Genomic DNA, 16,344 nt, shown 5'->3' with positions numbered 1-16,344 from the left:
TAATTTAAAATAAATCACTTGTTTGGCTTGATATGACCCGTGCTATGTGAAAAGGGGGTTTGATGCATGCTTTTAAAGTGTCGTCCCATATAAGCCTGTACAGTTTGCACAGGCTTATCAGGGACGACTCTTTCCGCCCAAACTAGATTATTGCTAAGAAGAGACTTTCTTTCAATTAAAAATATCATTAAAGCGGAAAGTATCAGCCCTGATAAGCCTGTGCTGACTGCTCAGGCTAATATGGGACGATACTTTACGCACATGCAGTAAACCCCCTTTTCACAGAGCGCGGCTTATATTTATTCAAGTCGTTCAACATAGTGTATATTTGTGAGCTATAATACAGGCTGAGGCATTATGAGTAGCTTTTTATCGACAACCCGATTAGTACAGTTATTTAAGCAACGTGAACCAGGTGAGCGATTTAATGATGTGATGATCTCTTGTTTTTAGCTCGGCTGTTTTCGGAGAAAACCCGAGGTATTGTCATAGCCAGCTCGCCCGCGTCGTGCTAAAACCTTAACATTGGTACTAAAATCAAAGTGCTTCCACCTACAACTTTGAAACTTCATATGTAGCTGCGACATGATGAGTTCTACACGCTACACCCATTTTTGGGTCACTAAGTCAAAGGTCAATGTCACTGTGACCTCTAATTAAAAAAGAAAATGCTTTTGACAAGCTTTCATTTATTCAAAACTGCACCCGAAGCCGAGCGTTGGCACCCGCTATGCGATGCTGTTGTTTTAAAAGTACTTTCCTGTTAACGGACGCAATATTGGGAAGCATCTGGCAGGTTGACTGTTGGTCTTGTTTTAGAAAAAAAATCAATCAAACGCATTAACTGCCAGAAATATAGTTTTGACTAATGAACTAAACGATATCAAGAAATACATGACAAAAGACAAAGTAAGGTGAAACAACTTTGTTCATACACACAAACTCGTAATCAAAGGTACCTACAATCCACTCGTCCAAAGCGAATAATCAATGTTTTACGACAAACTAATGTTTTTAAATGTGATTAAGTACGCAACTATTCCTGTTTAGATATATTCGGGTGTTTTATGTGTCAGAAGTTTTATTCCGCATCTTCCTGTTTCACTTCCTTTTATATATAAATTCGTAATAAAACTTTACAAACTTATCATGTCACAAGTGAATTAATATGTCTTCAAGTTTAAAATAACAATCATGTATACATGAAACTCCGCAATAAAAAGTACGTTTTATTCATAATGTTAAGGATGTCAACTTTATCTCGGGAGTTGATCCAACACAGTGGTTTTATGCCTGCATAACATTATGCACGATAACGATTAACTTATTACGTTAACATTATGCGTGTTTTTCTTTAACTATTTCCAACGCTTGCCAAGCAGTTTTTGGTGAAAAAGTTTCTAATTCCTCAAGGACAATAATCGCCCTCGCGAAGCGTTTCGGTAAATCGATAGTAGAGGACAAACCACACCAGTTGAATGAAATGCTCGGATTTGATTAAACTTGGCAAAATAACACAGTATAAAATTCAGCCGCGTTCTGGGAAAACGGTACTTAATGCATGCACGTACAGTGTCGTCCCATATTACCGGCAGCCTATGCAGTACACACAGGTTAATTTGAGACGACACTTTCCAGGTGGTATTTTTCGTTGAAAGGAAGTCTCTTCATAGCGAAAATCCTATTTCAGCGTAGTGTTCCTGAATGTGATTCAAATATTTGCTTAAGATTGCTTGGTTTGCATGTTAAATTTTTTATCACAAATATTTTTAAAAGATGTTTTGTGTAAATATTGCATAAGGGTCGGTAAGTAGCCTGCCGTTATTAAATGTGTCTATTCACAGATTTTGGCATGTATTGAAGTTTTTCATTAAATGCTTTACATTGATAAATGTAAACATTTTATATAAAAAGCTATAAAAAAAGAATTAAAGAAAGAAAACAAAGTAACCCTCAACTGGGCTCGAACCACTGACCTGGAATAAAAGCCTATCGATTAGACCACTCGGCCATCAGTGCTCATACAATTAGTGATGTATTTTATACTTTATATAAGCAATCCCCGTAGTATCCCAAAATATAACGACAACAACAGAACTCTCCAAATTATTCAATCGTTTCGCGTTGCATCGCTTTACAATTTTCAGGTTTAATCGTCAAAAGATGCATATAATGGATATTTTAGAACATGGTAAATGTTCAGTATCACTGTTTCCTCACACATATCTTAACTACAACCATACTTTACGAATCTAAAACAATATTTAATAAATCTGTCAATTTACCAAAACGTGAAAAGGCCCTTTTAAAGTTGGCTTCCATGGAATAAAAATTAAATGTTTCTTAGGGCAATCCATGCCGATACTAACGTGGGCAGTAATCAGTTGTCTCGTAATTGAATGTAGTTAAGTGGTTAACACTAAAGTGGACGGAACCATATGATATAATAACTACTGATAAGCTGTTTTTTCCGATCTAGTATGCAACACGACAAAAGGTTGTTATGGCGTTGCGTATAATGTGTCCGTACGGCGATGAGGAGCTCGCGGGATCTAAACCCAGTCTGGAAGTACTCACAACCTGAAGCGCAGGCCCTATCCTGGACACGCATCCTATCTAATATTTCGGTACAATTGAATCAAAGCTAAGCGGACGCAATTCGTGTTTTTTCTTGTGAAGTACTTCCTGGCGATCAGTTTACCACCTCACATTTTTTATGGGACTACGCATGGATAACCTGTTCCAATGTGTGCGATGGCTGATTTACTTGTTCATAGCAAGTGTTCTGTCTGATTAAGATCTTCTACTCGCCAATTTTGTTTTACAGCCGGAATATTGCGTATCCGATTATTTCGAAATTTTAACAACATATATTATGTTTGAAGATTCAAAAAAGCAAACAGCAAACAATCATAATAATATGACAAGCGAGTAAGCAAACGCACGGTATTTTTACATGTTAATGCCTTGCATCTCATGAATAAGACGTGATTGTATAAAGCTTTCTGCATTTTTAAACGTTACATCAAAAAGCTCTATTTATCTATTTAAAGAATTATAACAAATATATTTACCGGATGTGTGTTACATTTTGTTGCCAGTGTCTCGGATATAAACGTTATAAGCGATATTTCTTGTGATTTTCTCTGGACTTGTATTTTAAAAAAGCTCATAAGGGAAAAAAGCATGGACGATATTGGGAATTTAGGAGGAATTGTCTAATATGAAAACACATCTGACTTCAATAGTTCAATTAAATATGATCTGACAAGGAAACATTCTAGGAACATTTCCCTGTAAACTTATCTGTGTAGGACACATTCTACTACATGTCCTTGTAAAATTATCTGAGTATGACACATTCTACTAACATTTCCGTGTAAAATGATCTGCATATGACACATTCTACTAACATATCCATGTGAAATGATCTGTTTAGGATACATTCTACTAATATTTCCGTGTACAATGTTCTGCATAGGACACATTCTACTGACATTTTGTTGTAAAATTATATGCTTAGGAAAATTTGTACTTAAAGTTCCATGTAACAATATCTGTATAGTACGGAAAACTGCTAGGGCCATCGTGGTTACACATTAAAAATCAAGAGGGCGACAATGCGATAGTACGATGGCGACAATGCGATAATATGATTGCGACAACGCGATAGTACGATGACGACAATCGACAGTGCTACAATACGATGGCGACAATGCGACAGTCATATCGTACTGTCGCCATCGTATCATCGCATTGTCGCCATCTTACTGTCGCGTTATCGTACTGTCGTCATCGTATTATCGCATTGTCGCTATCATACTATCGCACTGTCGCCATCGTATTGTCGCACTGTCGTCATCGTATAATCGCATTGTCGCCAGCGTACTATCGCATTGTCGCATTATCGCCATCGTAACTTCGCACTGTCGTCATCGTATTTTCGCACTATCGCATTGTCGCCATCGTACTATCGCACTGACGCCATCGTATTGTCGCACTGTCGTCATCGTATTATCTCACTATCGCATTATCGCCATCGTACTATGGCACTGACGCCATTGCATTGTCGCACTGTCGTCATCGTATTATCGCATTGTCGCCATCGTACTAACGCGTTATCGTACTGTCGTCATCGTATTATTGCATTGTCGCCAACGTACTATCGCACTGTCGCCATCGTATTATCGCACTGTCGTAATCGTATTATCGCATTGTCGCCATCGGACTATCGCATAGGATTTAAACGTGTAACCACGATGGCCCTAACGGTATACCGTAGTATAGGACTCAATATACTGACGGTTCCATGTTAAAATATATGTCCAGAGGCATTGCATGGGTTACGAGGTCCATTAAAGTTTCCACATAGTTTTGTGGTTTCGGTTCCTGTCTTCATTTCACGCAACAGCCGACCAAAAACATTGCGCGTGTTTTGCTGACGCAACCGAAGATAACGTCTTGTACGTCAACTACGCCTTATTATTAAAATGCGAACTCATTTTATTCATATACAAAATGGGCACAAAACAAATACATGTGTATACTGTTGAAAATAATAATATTAGTTCGCGACATTAACCCATTTGTGCCTAGCGTCTAGAAAAAAATGCCTTTGCAAACAGCGTAAAACCAGATGAGGCGCCGCATGATGCGGCGTCTCATCGGGGTCTGCGCTGTTTGCTTAAAGATTTTTTATCTAAGAATTATTATAAATATAGAAATAAGTATACTAGACATCCCTTATTTTTTAAATAAATTGATTCAATTTAGAAGGATGGGAGAGTACACTTTGCATAAATGGGTTAAATCGCGTTTACGTGGAATACGGACTGAACACACTAGAGTTAGCGAGTGAATTAGCTGTTACATCTGGTATTATAATTGACATTTTATGACAAACATTCAAATCGCGAGTTAGATGTGACCGGAACAAATTAATAGTGCCTGGCGTGAAGCGCTTTTAAAGTTGCCGCATCACAAACAGTTGTATTATTGAATACATCAGTATATGCTTACAACATGCTTAAATTATGTCGTAAAGTTGAACATTTATGAATATATTATGTTTATGGTCTCTGCGAGTAGAAATTTCGAAAGCTCAGCAAACTCCCCAATTCCATTTCCTTTCATAAAATAGCTCGTTTCAATCAAATTAAGATAAACATATTCACTATTCTTAACAAATTTATTTCTAACAAGAAACATTAACATACTCTATATTGAAGATAGTACAAGGAAAGAAAATATTTCATCATGCGTTTTCTTGGTCGTTTTCGGATTTCGAAAGGCCCATATTCGCCAATATATATATAAACGCTTTATTAAGTGTTTTAAAAGCACAACGCTTTTTATATCAACGAAAATTAAAGCAATTGAGAGTTAAAAAAAATGGCGTCCGAAAAATGTAAACCCGTATTGTCCGAGCTATCTCTGAATTTTGATTGGGCTACTCTCGTATTAGCCAAGGTTATCTTGAATTTGTATTGTTCGAATCTTTAAAAGGCCGCGATTTTTTTTTATACTAGCCGTGTTTTTCCCTTTTTGGCCGAGCTATCAGACTTATTTGTGACTTTGACACTGTATAAGGCTTGAAAGCGAGCGAAATTATCGCTAAAAAGTATAATGTCCATGCATAATACAGTTTAACAATTATGTAGAAAAAAAAAAGCGAAACTGACAACGGCTTGCGAGATGGGTAGCTAGTTTCTGACACAATTTTATGCTGTAACCTGACTACTGGGATATACCCTTATAACAGCATCCGTTCAACCGCAATGAAAATATTACAAGTGGGATATTGAACAGGATGCTTATGAGAGTGATTTAATATTCTGGATAATAACCTAGTCGGACGGTTATTTTCAAATCTTAAAATATTAACAACACGTCGGTATAGACATTATAGTCACATATCGCCGATTGTTAAGCGAGTGTTATGTGAACGCTTGACTCTTTAATTGTCATTGTTCCTTGCCCCGTTGGACACACTTCCGGTTATAGAAACTAGCGCCCATTGCGTCCCTCTTCAAATGGCGGCATCCCGGATACAACGGCAGCTTTCGGCACCTGGCGATTTTGTAGAAATTGGGAACATTTCGTCGGAAATAGGAGACCTGGGAAGCATTTCGTCGGCAAGTGAAGACGAGAGTCCGCCGGGAACTCCTTCGGTTCGCCAAACGAGGTCAGTTTGTCGGACTGCCGATTCCATTTTGTCGTTTCCAGACAAATAGGCACTCGCATTCTATAATTACATGTATATCAAACGATATTTGTGAATATGCTGAACGTTTGAATGTGTTTTATCTTTGTATATAATATTTAGTGATACTTGTTGCATTTTTTTGTTCTGTTTCAGAAATTATGAAATTCTATAGTTGAGATAACGTTTACCATATGATATCGTATTACATTTGGAATATGACTTATGTACTTGAATTCCGTTTCCCTCGTTTCGATTACCGAAAAGGACCTGTTCAGACTGACTTCGTAACTCACTGATTATGCAACATTGACCTTCTTTTAATACCAGTTACAAATTCACTTTATTTTAAGTTATAAATCATTCATTTATAATAATAGTTAACAACTGTTGCCATGTTTTCAGGTACACGCCCCTAAAGCGGTGTCGGCAGTCTCGCCTGTCTCTGGTTTCCGGCAACTCAACCTACTCGGTGAACCCTTCCCCCCGGGTCTCCGCGTTAGGAGGCGTAAGTGCTCTCATAGTTTAATATGGCGCACCAAAGGGGTCGAAACTATCACTTCTGCTGCTGCAGAAGAAAATGCTGCTCGAGCAGCGACCAGCAAAATTCCTGCCCGAGCAGCATTTTTTTCTGCTGCAGCAAAAAAATCCTGCTCGACCAGCATTTATTTTTAGAATAAGCAATTGCACCCGTCAGACAATCAAATTTGAGCATACGGAGGACATAAGCTACCCCTACGGAAACGAAATAGACCTGATAATAACTTTAGAAAAACTTCAGCAAACTCATAATCTGTGTTTTAATCAATTATTATTAAATTGTCATCCTTTTTTCGTAGTCGTTTATAAAATAATAATTAAGCTTTTAAATCTATAAGTCATGTAAGAACATGCAAATTTGGTTGATCAATTGCCCCAACGTTACATGATTATTTGCCTATGTGGGATCTGATTCTGATTGGCTGATGCCGTAATCTAAATCTAAATGCTGGTCGAGCAGGATTTTTCTGCTGCAGCAAAAATAGATGCTGCTCGAGCAGTTATTTGCTGCTCAATGCTCGAGCAGCATTTGTTTCTGCTGCAGCAGAAGTTAAAGTTTCGACCCTTTTGGTGCTCCATAGTTTAACTCGTACTTCTCACTGACCCCTATCCGCACAGGTATCACTGTATGGAGTGTTTTATTTTTTAATCTGGTAAGTTTTGTTCAATTTGTCATTTTTTTCAAAGTGTGAACAAGGTCAACGTCAAAGTGGACACTTGGAGATAATGCGTATTTCTATATTGCCAATAATTGTGTAGTGTATTATGGGATTTCGAAAGTAATTAGCGACACTATTCATGATTTTTCTAGAAGCTGTTTCTCATGCAACAATCATGCCGGTCGTTCCATTCTCCAAATGGAAGTGAAAGTAACATCGCGGAGCATCCATTTGTTTTTTCGCTATTTTCGCCTTCATATGTTTCCAATGAGCTCTAGTTTTATTATTGTTTTATTGACCGTTTTACTATTCAGCGAAGAGACCGAGCTATACTTACCACCCTTTTGTCGGCGTCGCCGTAACCGTAGACGTAAGCGTAGACGTAAGCGTAGACGTAACCGTAGACGTAACCGTAGACGTAAGCGTAGACTTAACCGTAGGCGTACGCGTTATACGTTGAGGTTGATATTACCATCGTGCTTAGGGTCTTTTTGGCCATTCACTGGCCAAGACTTTTGACTGTGACCTGTTATTAGCAGCAGTATGCCCATTTTATACCTATAAACGTTAAAGTAATGTTAGCGTGCACGATGAAACACGGACAGGTTTGCATGAAACAAGTACATTTTTATCATTTCTAAAGATATTTGTTTGAAACTTCACATATGTTTTTGATATTATAATCCGAAGCCACTGATCAACGCTTATGGAGAAAGTTTGATAAAATTTTGTGCGTAGGTTTCTTACATTCTGATCAAGCTTGAGATTGAATTTGGGGCCTGTAGGGTCAATGTCACTTTTGTTAAAATAAAACAATTTATAATGTTAAAAAATTGTTATTATTTCTTGATTAACAATTTGGCTCGTAGGTCAACATTACTTCAAACCAATACACAACAGACATAACAAGTCCCAATTCAGATATGGTATATAATGAAATCTAAATAATTGATTATATAAGTGTAATTCCAATTTCCCAAGGTACATTACGGATACAAGTTTGGATTGAATGTGTATAGGGGTTTGCATAATTGATTATAGAAGTGTTAGGTTTCATATTACCAATGTGGTTGGTCCATAGAGAACATCTGTTTATATGGTCGAGTATGCTTAATGAAACGAGGTCTCTCCCAAAGGTTACTATCTGCACATGTTCATCACGAACATATTTATCAAACGTGATAACTGTGTATTGCACTTTTTTGCTGTGACGTGTGATAGATGCATCAGCGTCCATCCAATCAACAAGGGTTATTCAAGGGTGGGGTTTAGTGGATCAAGGGAAAAGTACAGTCAACCAATCAAGAATGAGATAGGAAATATCTAAATTTTATGTTCATGTACCTTGAAATAAAATTCTGTGCTTTGTTGTAAGAAGGAATTCTAGAGTCCTAGTTTGACAATAGAGTAGAGCAGTCATGCTTTCTTGACGTGGCGGCCATGTTGGCTGCCGCGCTGTAAAATTGTACTCCATGAACATTAGTAGCGTTGTGTTAGAAATTATTTAACAGATATAAATGAAAACAGAAATGAACTTTGGTTGTTACTGTGTGTTATCCACGAACGATACGTCAATACGTGACAAACTGATTCCTTTTGATATTGAATATAGTGTTAGTAAACATGGTCACATGTTGCTACTAAATAACTTTACTTTGATTTGAGGTGTTATGCTGATTTGGACTGTAGCTAGCATACATACTGACTTAGATTGGGGTTGTATTTGGGGCAAGTAAGCTCAAGATGAATGTCTCTGTAACTAAAAATATGTGAACATTGTTTGCTCATTCACAAGAGTTCTAATGGAGAGTTTGCGTTTAAATGTGTGTGTAGGTAGCTTAGGATCAGAGATTGCTTGGGATTGCATAGTTATTAACATTTGAATTAAATTACTAGAAATACGATGCACTTCTAGCTTAGTGACATGGTCACGTTTCTTGTACTAATCTAAATGTGAACGTTTAATATTTCATATAAATAATTGAGTAATTATTATAGATATTCATCAATAACTATTCATTCGCAATCAATATACAGTCGGTTATCTAATACCGGAAATTCTCCGATAGCGGAACACAATAATGTGTCATGGTTAATACTTTTCTTACTGCCTTGTAATAAAAAAAGATTATTTCATTGTGCAAATTTGTTACCAAAGCTTTAAAAATAATAAACGGACTATGTTAGAAATTCTCTGATTCCCCAAACGCTCAAGTGACAGATTTTATCAATTAACAGTAAATGGCGATTTGCAAATGTCTCACTTGCATTCCAGTTGCAAATTAGCATCAAAGTTCAATCGAATATTGCCCGCAAGTATAATATGTATGGGACGCGCTCTATGAAAAGGTGGTTCAATGCATGTTCTTAAAGTGTCTTCCCAGACTTGCGTGAAGTCCTCACAGGCTAATCAGGGACGACACCTTTTGCCTAAACTAAATTTTGCTAAGAAAAAACTTTCTTTAAACGAAAAATATCATAAAAGCGGAGAGTTTTGTCCCAGATTAGCCTATGTGCATTGCATAAGCTAATCTGGGACAACACTTTACGCATATGCATTAAACCCCCTTTTCACAAAGAGCGACCCATATTAAATAAACTCTTTGTCTATTAGCAAGGCTTATGTATTGCAACATTACCGTTATCTCAACATTGTTTTTAACTTTCAAAATTGGTAATGCGTTGTATTTTGCTGTAACCACAGCAACAGTTGAAACAATTTTTTATGAAGTACCATTATTTTGTTTGCTAGAAATGTATCAACATTCTAGTTTAATGGAACCCATGTACTTTGTGTGCATCTATATATAGTGTAACATAATTTATTAACAAGGCCCTTGATCTTTTTTACCAAACATGATGGCACGTATTTACTTATTGGGGAAAATACGTGTGGGGTAAATAGCTTGCAAAGTTTAAGTTTATTTCTCATATTACTTTATAGCCCGCAACAAACGTGAAATTGTAGGCATGTTATGAATGTTCGAGTGGAATTCAAAGAACTTAATTTCATTAATAAATCGGACGAAAAGTAGTTTTGACGACCTGACTGAATCACAGGGCACTGAAAAACAAGAAATATCTTTTACAAAATTATTCGACGTATATCATGACTGGGAAGCGGACAACGACAACGAGCGAGGCCTCGCTCGTTGTCTTTGTCCGCTTCACAGAGAAGGTTCAAGTATTGTGTGTTTTTTCACCTAATAGTCGCATATCCACCGCATGACATGTTTGTTATAAAGTGCACGTATGTTAAAGGGGCCTTTTCACAGATTTTGGCATTTATTTATTTATCATTAAATGCTTTACATTGATAAATGTAAACATTTGATCTTAAAAGCTCCAGTACAAGATGAAGGATAAAATTTAAACTAAAAAGAAAAAAAGTAACCCTCTACAGGGCTCGGACCACTGACCCCTGGAGTCCTGGAGTAAAAGTCTGCCATTTAGACCACTCGGCCATCCGTGCTCAAACAAAAAAAAGATTTATTTTTTTACTTAATATAAGCAATCCTCTTAGTTTCACAAAATATAACGACAACAACAGAACGTTCTAAATTATACAATTGTTTTGAGTTGCAACGCTTTATAATTTTCACGTTTTTTAATCGTCAAAAGATGCATATAATGGCTATTTTAGAATACGGTAAATGTTCAGTATTACTGTTTCCTTACAAATAACTTAACTTAAACGAAAATTTGCGAATCTGAAACAACTTTTTTTTCAGTTTTGTCAATTTACTAAAACGTGAAAAGGCCCCTTAAAAAAACAAATAGTGTTCGTACATACATATTTTACGTCACATGACTTATTATGTATTTATTTCTTCATCGAAACGAATGGTATGTTGATATTTGATTAACACACAGTTTTCTTTCCACACATTAACATTACACTGAAATATTAGCGTCAAGCGAAAATCGGTCTTATGGCAAATGCGGCTAGCGTAGCTCAACCCAGCCTGTGCACTCTGGTCATGGGCTATGCTTTCGCTCTATAAAAAAGCACGCGAGGTTCCGTGGTATCTCCTGAGTACCATCCTAAGTATACATATCCTGACAAAACTGCGCGGATTTCATCATAAATCCCATGTTAGCATGACGCTTGTCTTGACAAATCTAATTGCTTCTTGTAAATGGAACATAAAACCACAATACTGTTCGATTGAATAGCCTCAGGCGTTCATTGATAGTACATTCAGTCTTCACCTGACGATTTACAGACCAGCACTTACCCTGAAAGTCTTGGGTAATAGTTTGGTTACTTACCGGTAATGCGTAATTGTAACTAGGCCAAAATGTGTATCGTATGAACAAAAGAGAGTACACTATAATCCCTACATTTCCCCACACTGAACAGTGTTATGTTATATACTACAAATACGCGGTGAAGTTGCTTATGTTACGGGGAATTATGATAAAATCAGCCAATGGAATGCATGAAGTGTATTTATTCGGGTCTTCATCCATTATGTACAGGTCATCTAAGGTGAGAAGCTGGGATTCACAGCTACGCCGAAAAATGCACATTACTCTATCAAAATGTCGAGAGCGCTGTCTTGATACAGCTCTTGTTCGTTGTTGTTTTTTATTATATCACTTCCCATGCATTAATATCAAGCTGGACGCCGGAAGCTGCGATGAGCTGCCAAATTCTGATCTGCGGCAGTCAATTCTATACCGGTTACATTTCCCAACTGCTTTACAGAGCAGTAGAACCAGAATCGACCGGAAGCGCGTCCGAGACCAGAACGGGCTCCCCGGGGCGACCAAGGTGCTTGATGATATCTATTAGTTATAATCTATGTAAAGTAGTGGCTAAGAGTCGGAATAATTGTCGGAGTGCCGCTTGCTTTAATCCTGCCGCTTTCTTAACAGCAATATCGCTATAGGCTTACCCGCAATACCAACAGTAGCCTATTTGTGTTGTTTACGTTGTATATGCATTTTTAACAAAAAATGTCTCGTTCTGGGAAACTGGGATAAATACATGTGCGTAAAGAGTAGTCCCAGAATAGTATGTCCAGCCCGCACATGCCAATCAGGAACGGCTCCTTCCGCTTTTATGGAATTGTTTGTTAACTGAAGTCACTTAAAACCAAAAAGCCAGTTTAGACGAAAAGTGTCGACGCTTATAATCCTGTGCGGACTGATACGTTTTTCCAGAACGAGGCTCGAAATATAGTCCACATATCTGACAATTACGATCGTAAGACTTCAAACCATGTAAATAAAGGTTATAGAATACGAGATAATTACATGCATAATCCAGTTACGTATGTTAACTTATTCAAAATGCCTGTTATTAACTTAAACTTTACAGCCATAATATTAGCTTACAGAATCAAATATACATATTTTGTAACGTCACTATAACAAAGATATATTTCTTATCTTTTCAAGAAAGAAAACGCTTTTGGGCTTAGCGAGTCGAGTTTCACATCCAACAATAGCAGGAAAACAAAGCGCTTCCTGCTCTCCAAACTGGCCAACATCATCCTCGCCGGCTGTATTGTCGCCCTCGTCGTCGGCATCATCTTCATCTCCAACCGGAAACATGAATCCGCGGCTTATGAAGCCGAAATCGCGGCGGCCGCTTCAAATTCCTACGCTATATTAGGGCGTAATCTCGAAACACCTGATGTATTCGACGATTTAACTCCGGACGAATACAGTCTAGTGTATGGATTTTTGATGCACAGTGAAGATTTGAATTTAGTGATCTATGCTAGAGCAAATATTTCCAGTAACTATGTGTATTTGATAGAGTTACACATACCGCCAAAGGACGAGGTGTACCGGTACTGGAGCGGAGACGCCAACCCGCCGACAAGGGAGGCTCGGGTGCTCATCATGCGTGGACAAAGCGTGCCGCCTGTCATTGAGGAGTACATCGTGACGCCTGCCGACTCGCCATTGACGTTACGTCCGACGAAAAATGCGTTTTACGTCGAATCTCCAATACCGTTTGCATATAAACCCATCGATAAAGTGGAACAGAAGCATTTGATACAATATGAATTATATCAAACACTGTTGGCTCTGAATTCGTTGCTGATGGATATCTTTCACATGCGATATGAGACCAACTGTTTCGCTGACGTCACGTGTGTTCAACTAGCGTTTTATGACAACTCTTCGCGTCATGAAAACACGCGATACACGTGGGCTAGATTGTCACGTGGTACACATGAACGCTTGATTCCCATAGGTCTTGATGTTTTACTTGACCAATCATCGACTTCACCCGCTGATTGGTCAATTAAGGGCATATTGTTTCGCGACGCGTTTTACACTAGTCTGTTTGACCTACTGAGAGTTTATAAATCCAAATATCAAGGACAACACGATCCCGATGCTAATACCAGCGCTGAAACTCCAGAAGGGGAAAGAATATTTTCCCCTTCTGGTAATTCATATCCTAACTACCCTGACTTTACGGTCAAAGGTCAAACGTTGACGTACGGCCAATGGATGTTAACCTTACATTTTAGCATCAACAACGGTTTGTCCGTATTTGACGCGATGTTCAATCAGGAGAGAATCGTGTATGAAATCAGCCTACAGAAAGTTAAAACATTACCAGACACATTCATGGAGGCTAGAGGATTGTTTGGCGCCTCCTGTCGGCGACTGGTCCCAGGTATAGACTGTCCGGAAACGGCGGCTTTTCTGAACTTTTCGGCCTTCGTCGAGACAGATCGACCCTTTCTTCTTCTAGACAAGGTGTGTGTCTTCGAGTCATTTGACCCAATACTTCACGCGTCCCAGAGTGGCCCATTTTTAGTATTGAGAACCGTATCCGCGACACAAAACGGGGAACATGTCCTTGACTATGTGTTCAAGCGAAACGGCGAAATTATTGTTCAGATCAATTCAGTCTCAGAGGAGATCTTAATACCCGAGTTGAAAACACGACCGGGCACAGACACTGAAGAAGTGGGATTTAATCTGTTCCAGTTTAAAGTCGACATAGATTCCAGAGAAGAAACGCTCGCCAGTCAGTTGTATATGACCGGAATAAAGGCGGAGACGCAGTCGGTGGTACTGGACTCCACCCAAACCATTAACTTCCCTCGGCTGTCTCGCTTCACTAAACTCGTCACCAATGAACGATGTCTGCCTACAAATGCAACAACGGAAAGACCAGAGTTTGTTATACATAACAACTCACCCTCGATTACATATAGGATCACTGTTGACTCAAACGTTAATGTCGCGTTCTTACAGAAATTTGCAACCACACACAAATGGTTGAACTGTCCCATTTTGGTTATGAGGTACAGTGATTCGGAGCGCAACCCCGGCTTGTTTTCCCTGAGGGACGGCGCGGTTACATCCCCCGGGGAGTACGGTACGCACATCGATGACGAGAACCTCAGGGAGCAAGACTTGCAAATGTGGGTAACAGTCGGCACCCAAACCGTTCTGAGCACTTCCACCGGGAGCCAGTCGTTGTCCGCGAGTATTCGCATTATTCCGAATGCGTAAATTCATGTACTAGTTCTACAACTACAATTGTATACACATTAATTAATAGTAACGAGTTGTAACAAACGTGCAGTTCTGTCGTTGTCAGTACCATGGACTTGTTCAGACTGAGCAACCGTTCGAGACCACGTGGTTGGTATGATGTGCTTTTTTAAGATTGAGTCAGCGTATTCAAAGTAAGGCTAACTTGCTCCCAAAAATAATTTCCTAATAGTACTGTCAATACAACAGATTGACGAATAATACATTATGTTGAATAAATACATTCGTCTACCACCTGTGGTTAATGAATACATGTTGTTAGTTAGTAACTGTCTAAGCATTCTCTGATCATAATGAGATAATCGGTTCTTTCTCAACAAAAGGTCAATTAAATAACGGATTATAATGTTAAAACGAGCGGTGTAGAGAGTGGTGAAACCTTTTGATTAAGACAGTACCATTGAACAAAAAAATGATTTAATGTGTGAACATAATCATTTGTTTCAGACATATACGTGTACAAGTTATGTGTTTTATGTTATGTGCATGTGATCGACTGTTGTTTGTTTTTATCCTTTTTTGATTTAATACTTAATTCTAGCTCGATTTTGCGTCGTTGTTTTTGTAAACAAAAGGTGTTGCAAATTCGTTTCAACTAGAACGATCTTTGTGGTAACTACTTATTGTAAATGTTGCGTCCGTCTGAATGGCTTCGATACACATTGGTTCGATATAAAGTGCGGCTTGAAACACGGTGCCCCCCTCCCCAATGCTGTTTAATTTGGCTTCTACTATAAATAGTTTAGATAAAGGAATCAAGATAGGTGATAAACGAATATGTATTTTATTATATGCTGATGATATTTATTATCAGCTGAAAATGCCAAGGATTTGCAGTCCATGTTGAATCAGCTATCAGTCTGGTTTACTCAAAACAAAATGTCAGTAAACTGTGTCAAATATTATTCATTTTCGTACTAATGGGACACCTATGTCAGATCATGTTTTTAAACTTGGAACAAATGTATTAGAATATGTACATAGCTATAAGTACTTGGGTGTTGTGTTAAATGAATTTCTTGACTTTCATGAAATAGCTAAAACTGTTGCTATGTCAGTATCCAGGACTCTTGGTCTGATTATTTCAAAGAGCAGAGCATTTGGTGGTTTCCATTACTCACCTTTCACAAAGCTGTATGATAGTATGGTATGACCAATCATTAGCTACAGCGCTGTCTTGTGTGTGGGGGGGGGGGGACAGGTCTTTCTCGTGTATAAATGCAGTCCACAACTTGGCCATGCGGTACTATCTTGGGGTAGGGAAATATACTCCAAATGCAGCGTTGATTGGGGATATGGGTTGGAAACCACTCAATGTTAGGCTCTGGGGTGCAGTTTATAGGCAGTATTTTTAGTTGATGAATATGCCAAATACAAGAAAGAATAAAGTGGTATTTTTGTGGTCAT

At 38.3% G+C, this 16,344-nt stretch overlaps 1 protein-coding gene across 1 annotated transcript; it reads left to right on the top strand.

Moving 5' to 3' along the window:
- Positions 1 to 2,534: 2,534 nt before the first annotated feature.
- LOC127860907 (amiloride-sensitive amine oxidase [copper-containing]-like) lies at positions 2,535 to 14,895 on the top strand. The gene is made up of 3 exons (XM_052399219.1): positions 2,535 to 2,627; positions 6,608 to 6,700; positions 12,808 to 14,895. The coding sequence occupies exons 1-3, from the start codon at positions 2,535 to 2,537 to the stop codon at positions 14,893 to 14,895; spliced, it is 2,274 nt and encodes a 757-aa protein (XP_052255179.1).
- The last annotated feature ends 1,449 nt before the right edge of the window (positions 14,896 to 16,344 follow it).

The sequence above is a fragment of the Dreissena polymorpha genome, chromosome 15, assembly GCF_020536995.1.
Source record: "Dreissena polymorpha isolate Duluth1 chromosome 15, UMN_Dpol_1.0, whole genome shotgun sequence".
NCBI lineage: Eukaryota > Metazoa > Mollusca > Bivalvia > Myida > Dreissenidae > Dreissena > Dreissena polymorpha.
This window is presented reverse-complemented; position numbering and strand designations above follow the sequence as displayed.

What these genes read in the sequence shown, in the direction of transcription:
- LOC127860907 (XM_052399219.1), top strand. Translation starts at nt 2,535, where the DNA reads ATGAGGAGCTCGCGGGATCTAAACCCAGTCTGGAAGTACTCACAACCT. An exon ending in GCATCCTATCTAATATTTCG is followed by an intron (nt 2,628 to 6,607) that starts GTACAATTGAAT and finishes CCATGTTTTCAG; the next exon opens with GTACACGCCCCTAAAGCGGT. An exon ending in CCTTCCCCCCGGGTCTCCGC is followed by an intron (nt 6,701 to 12,807) that starts GTTAGGAGGCGT and finishes TATCTTTTCAAG; the next exon opens with AAAGAAAACGCTTTTGGGCT.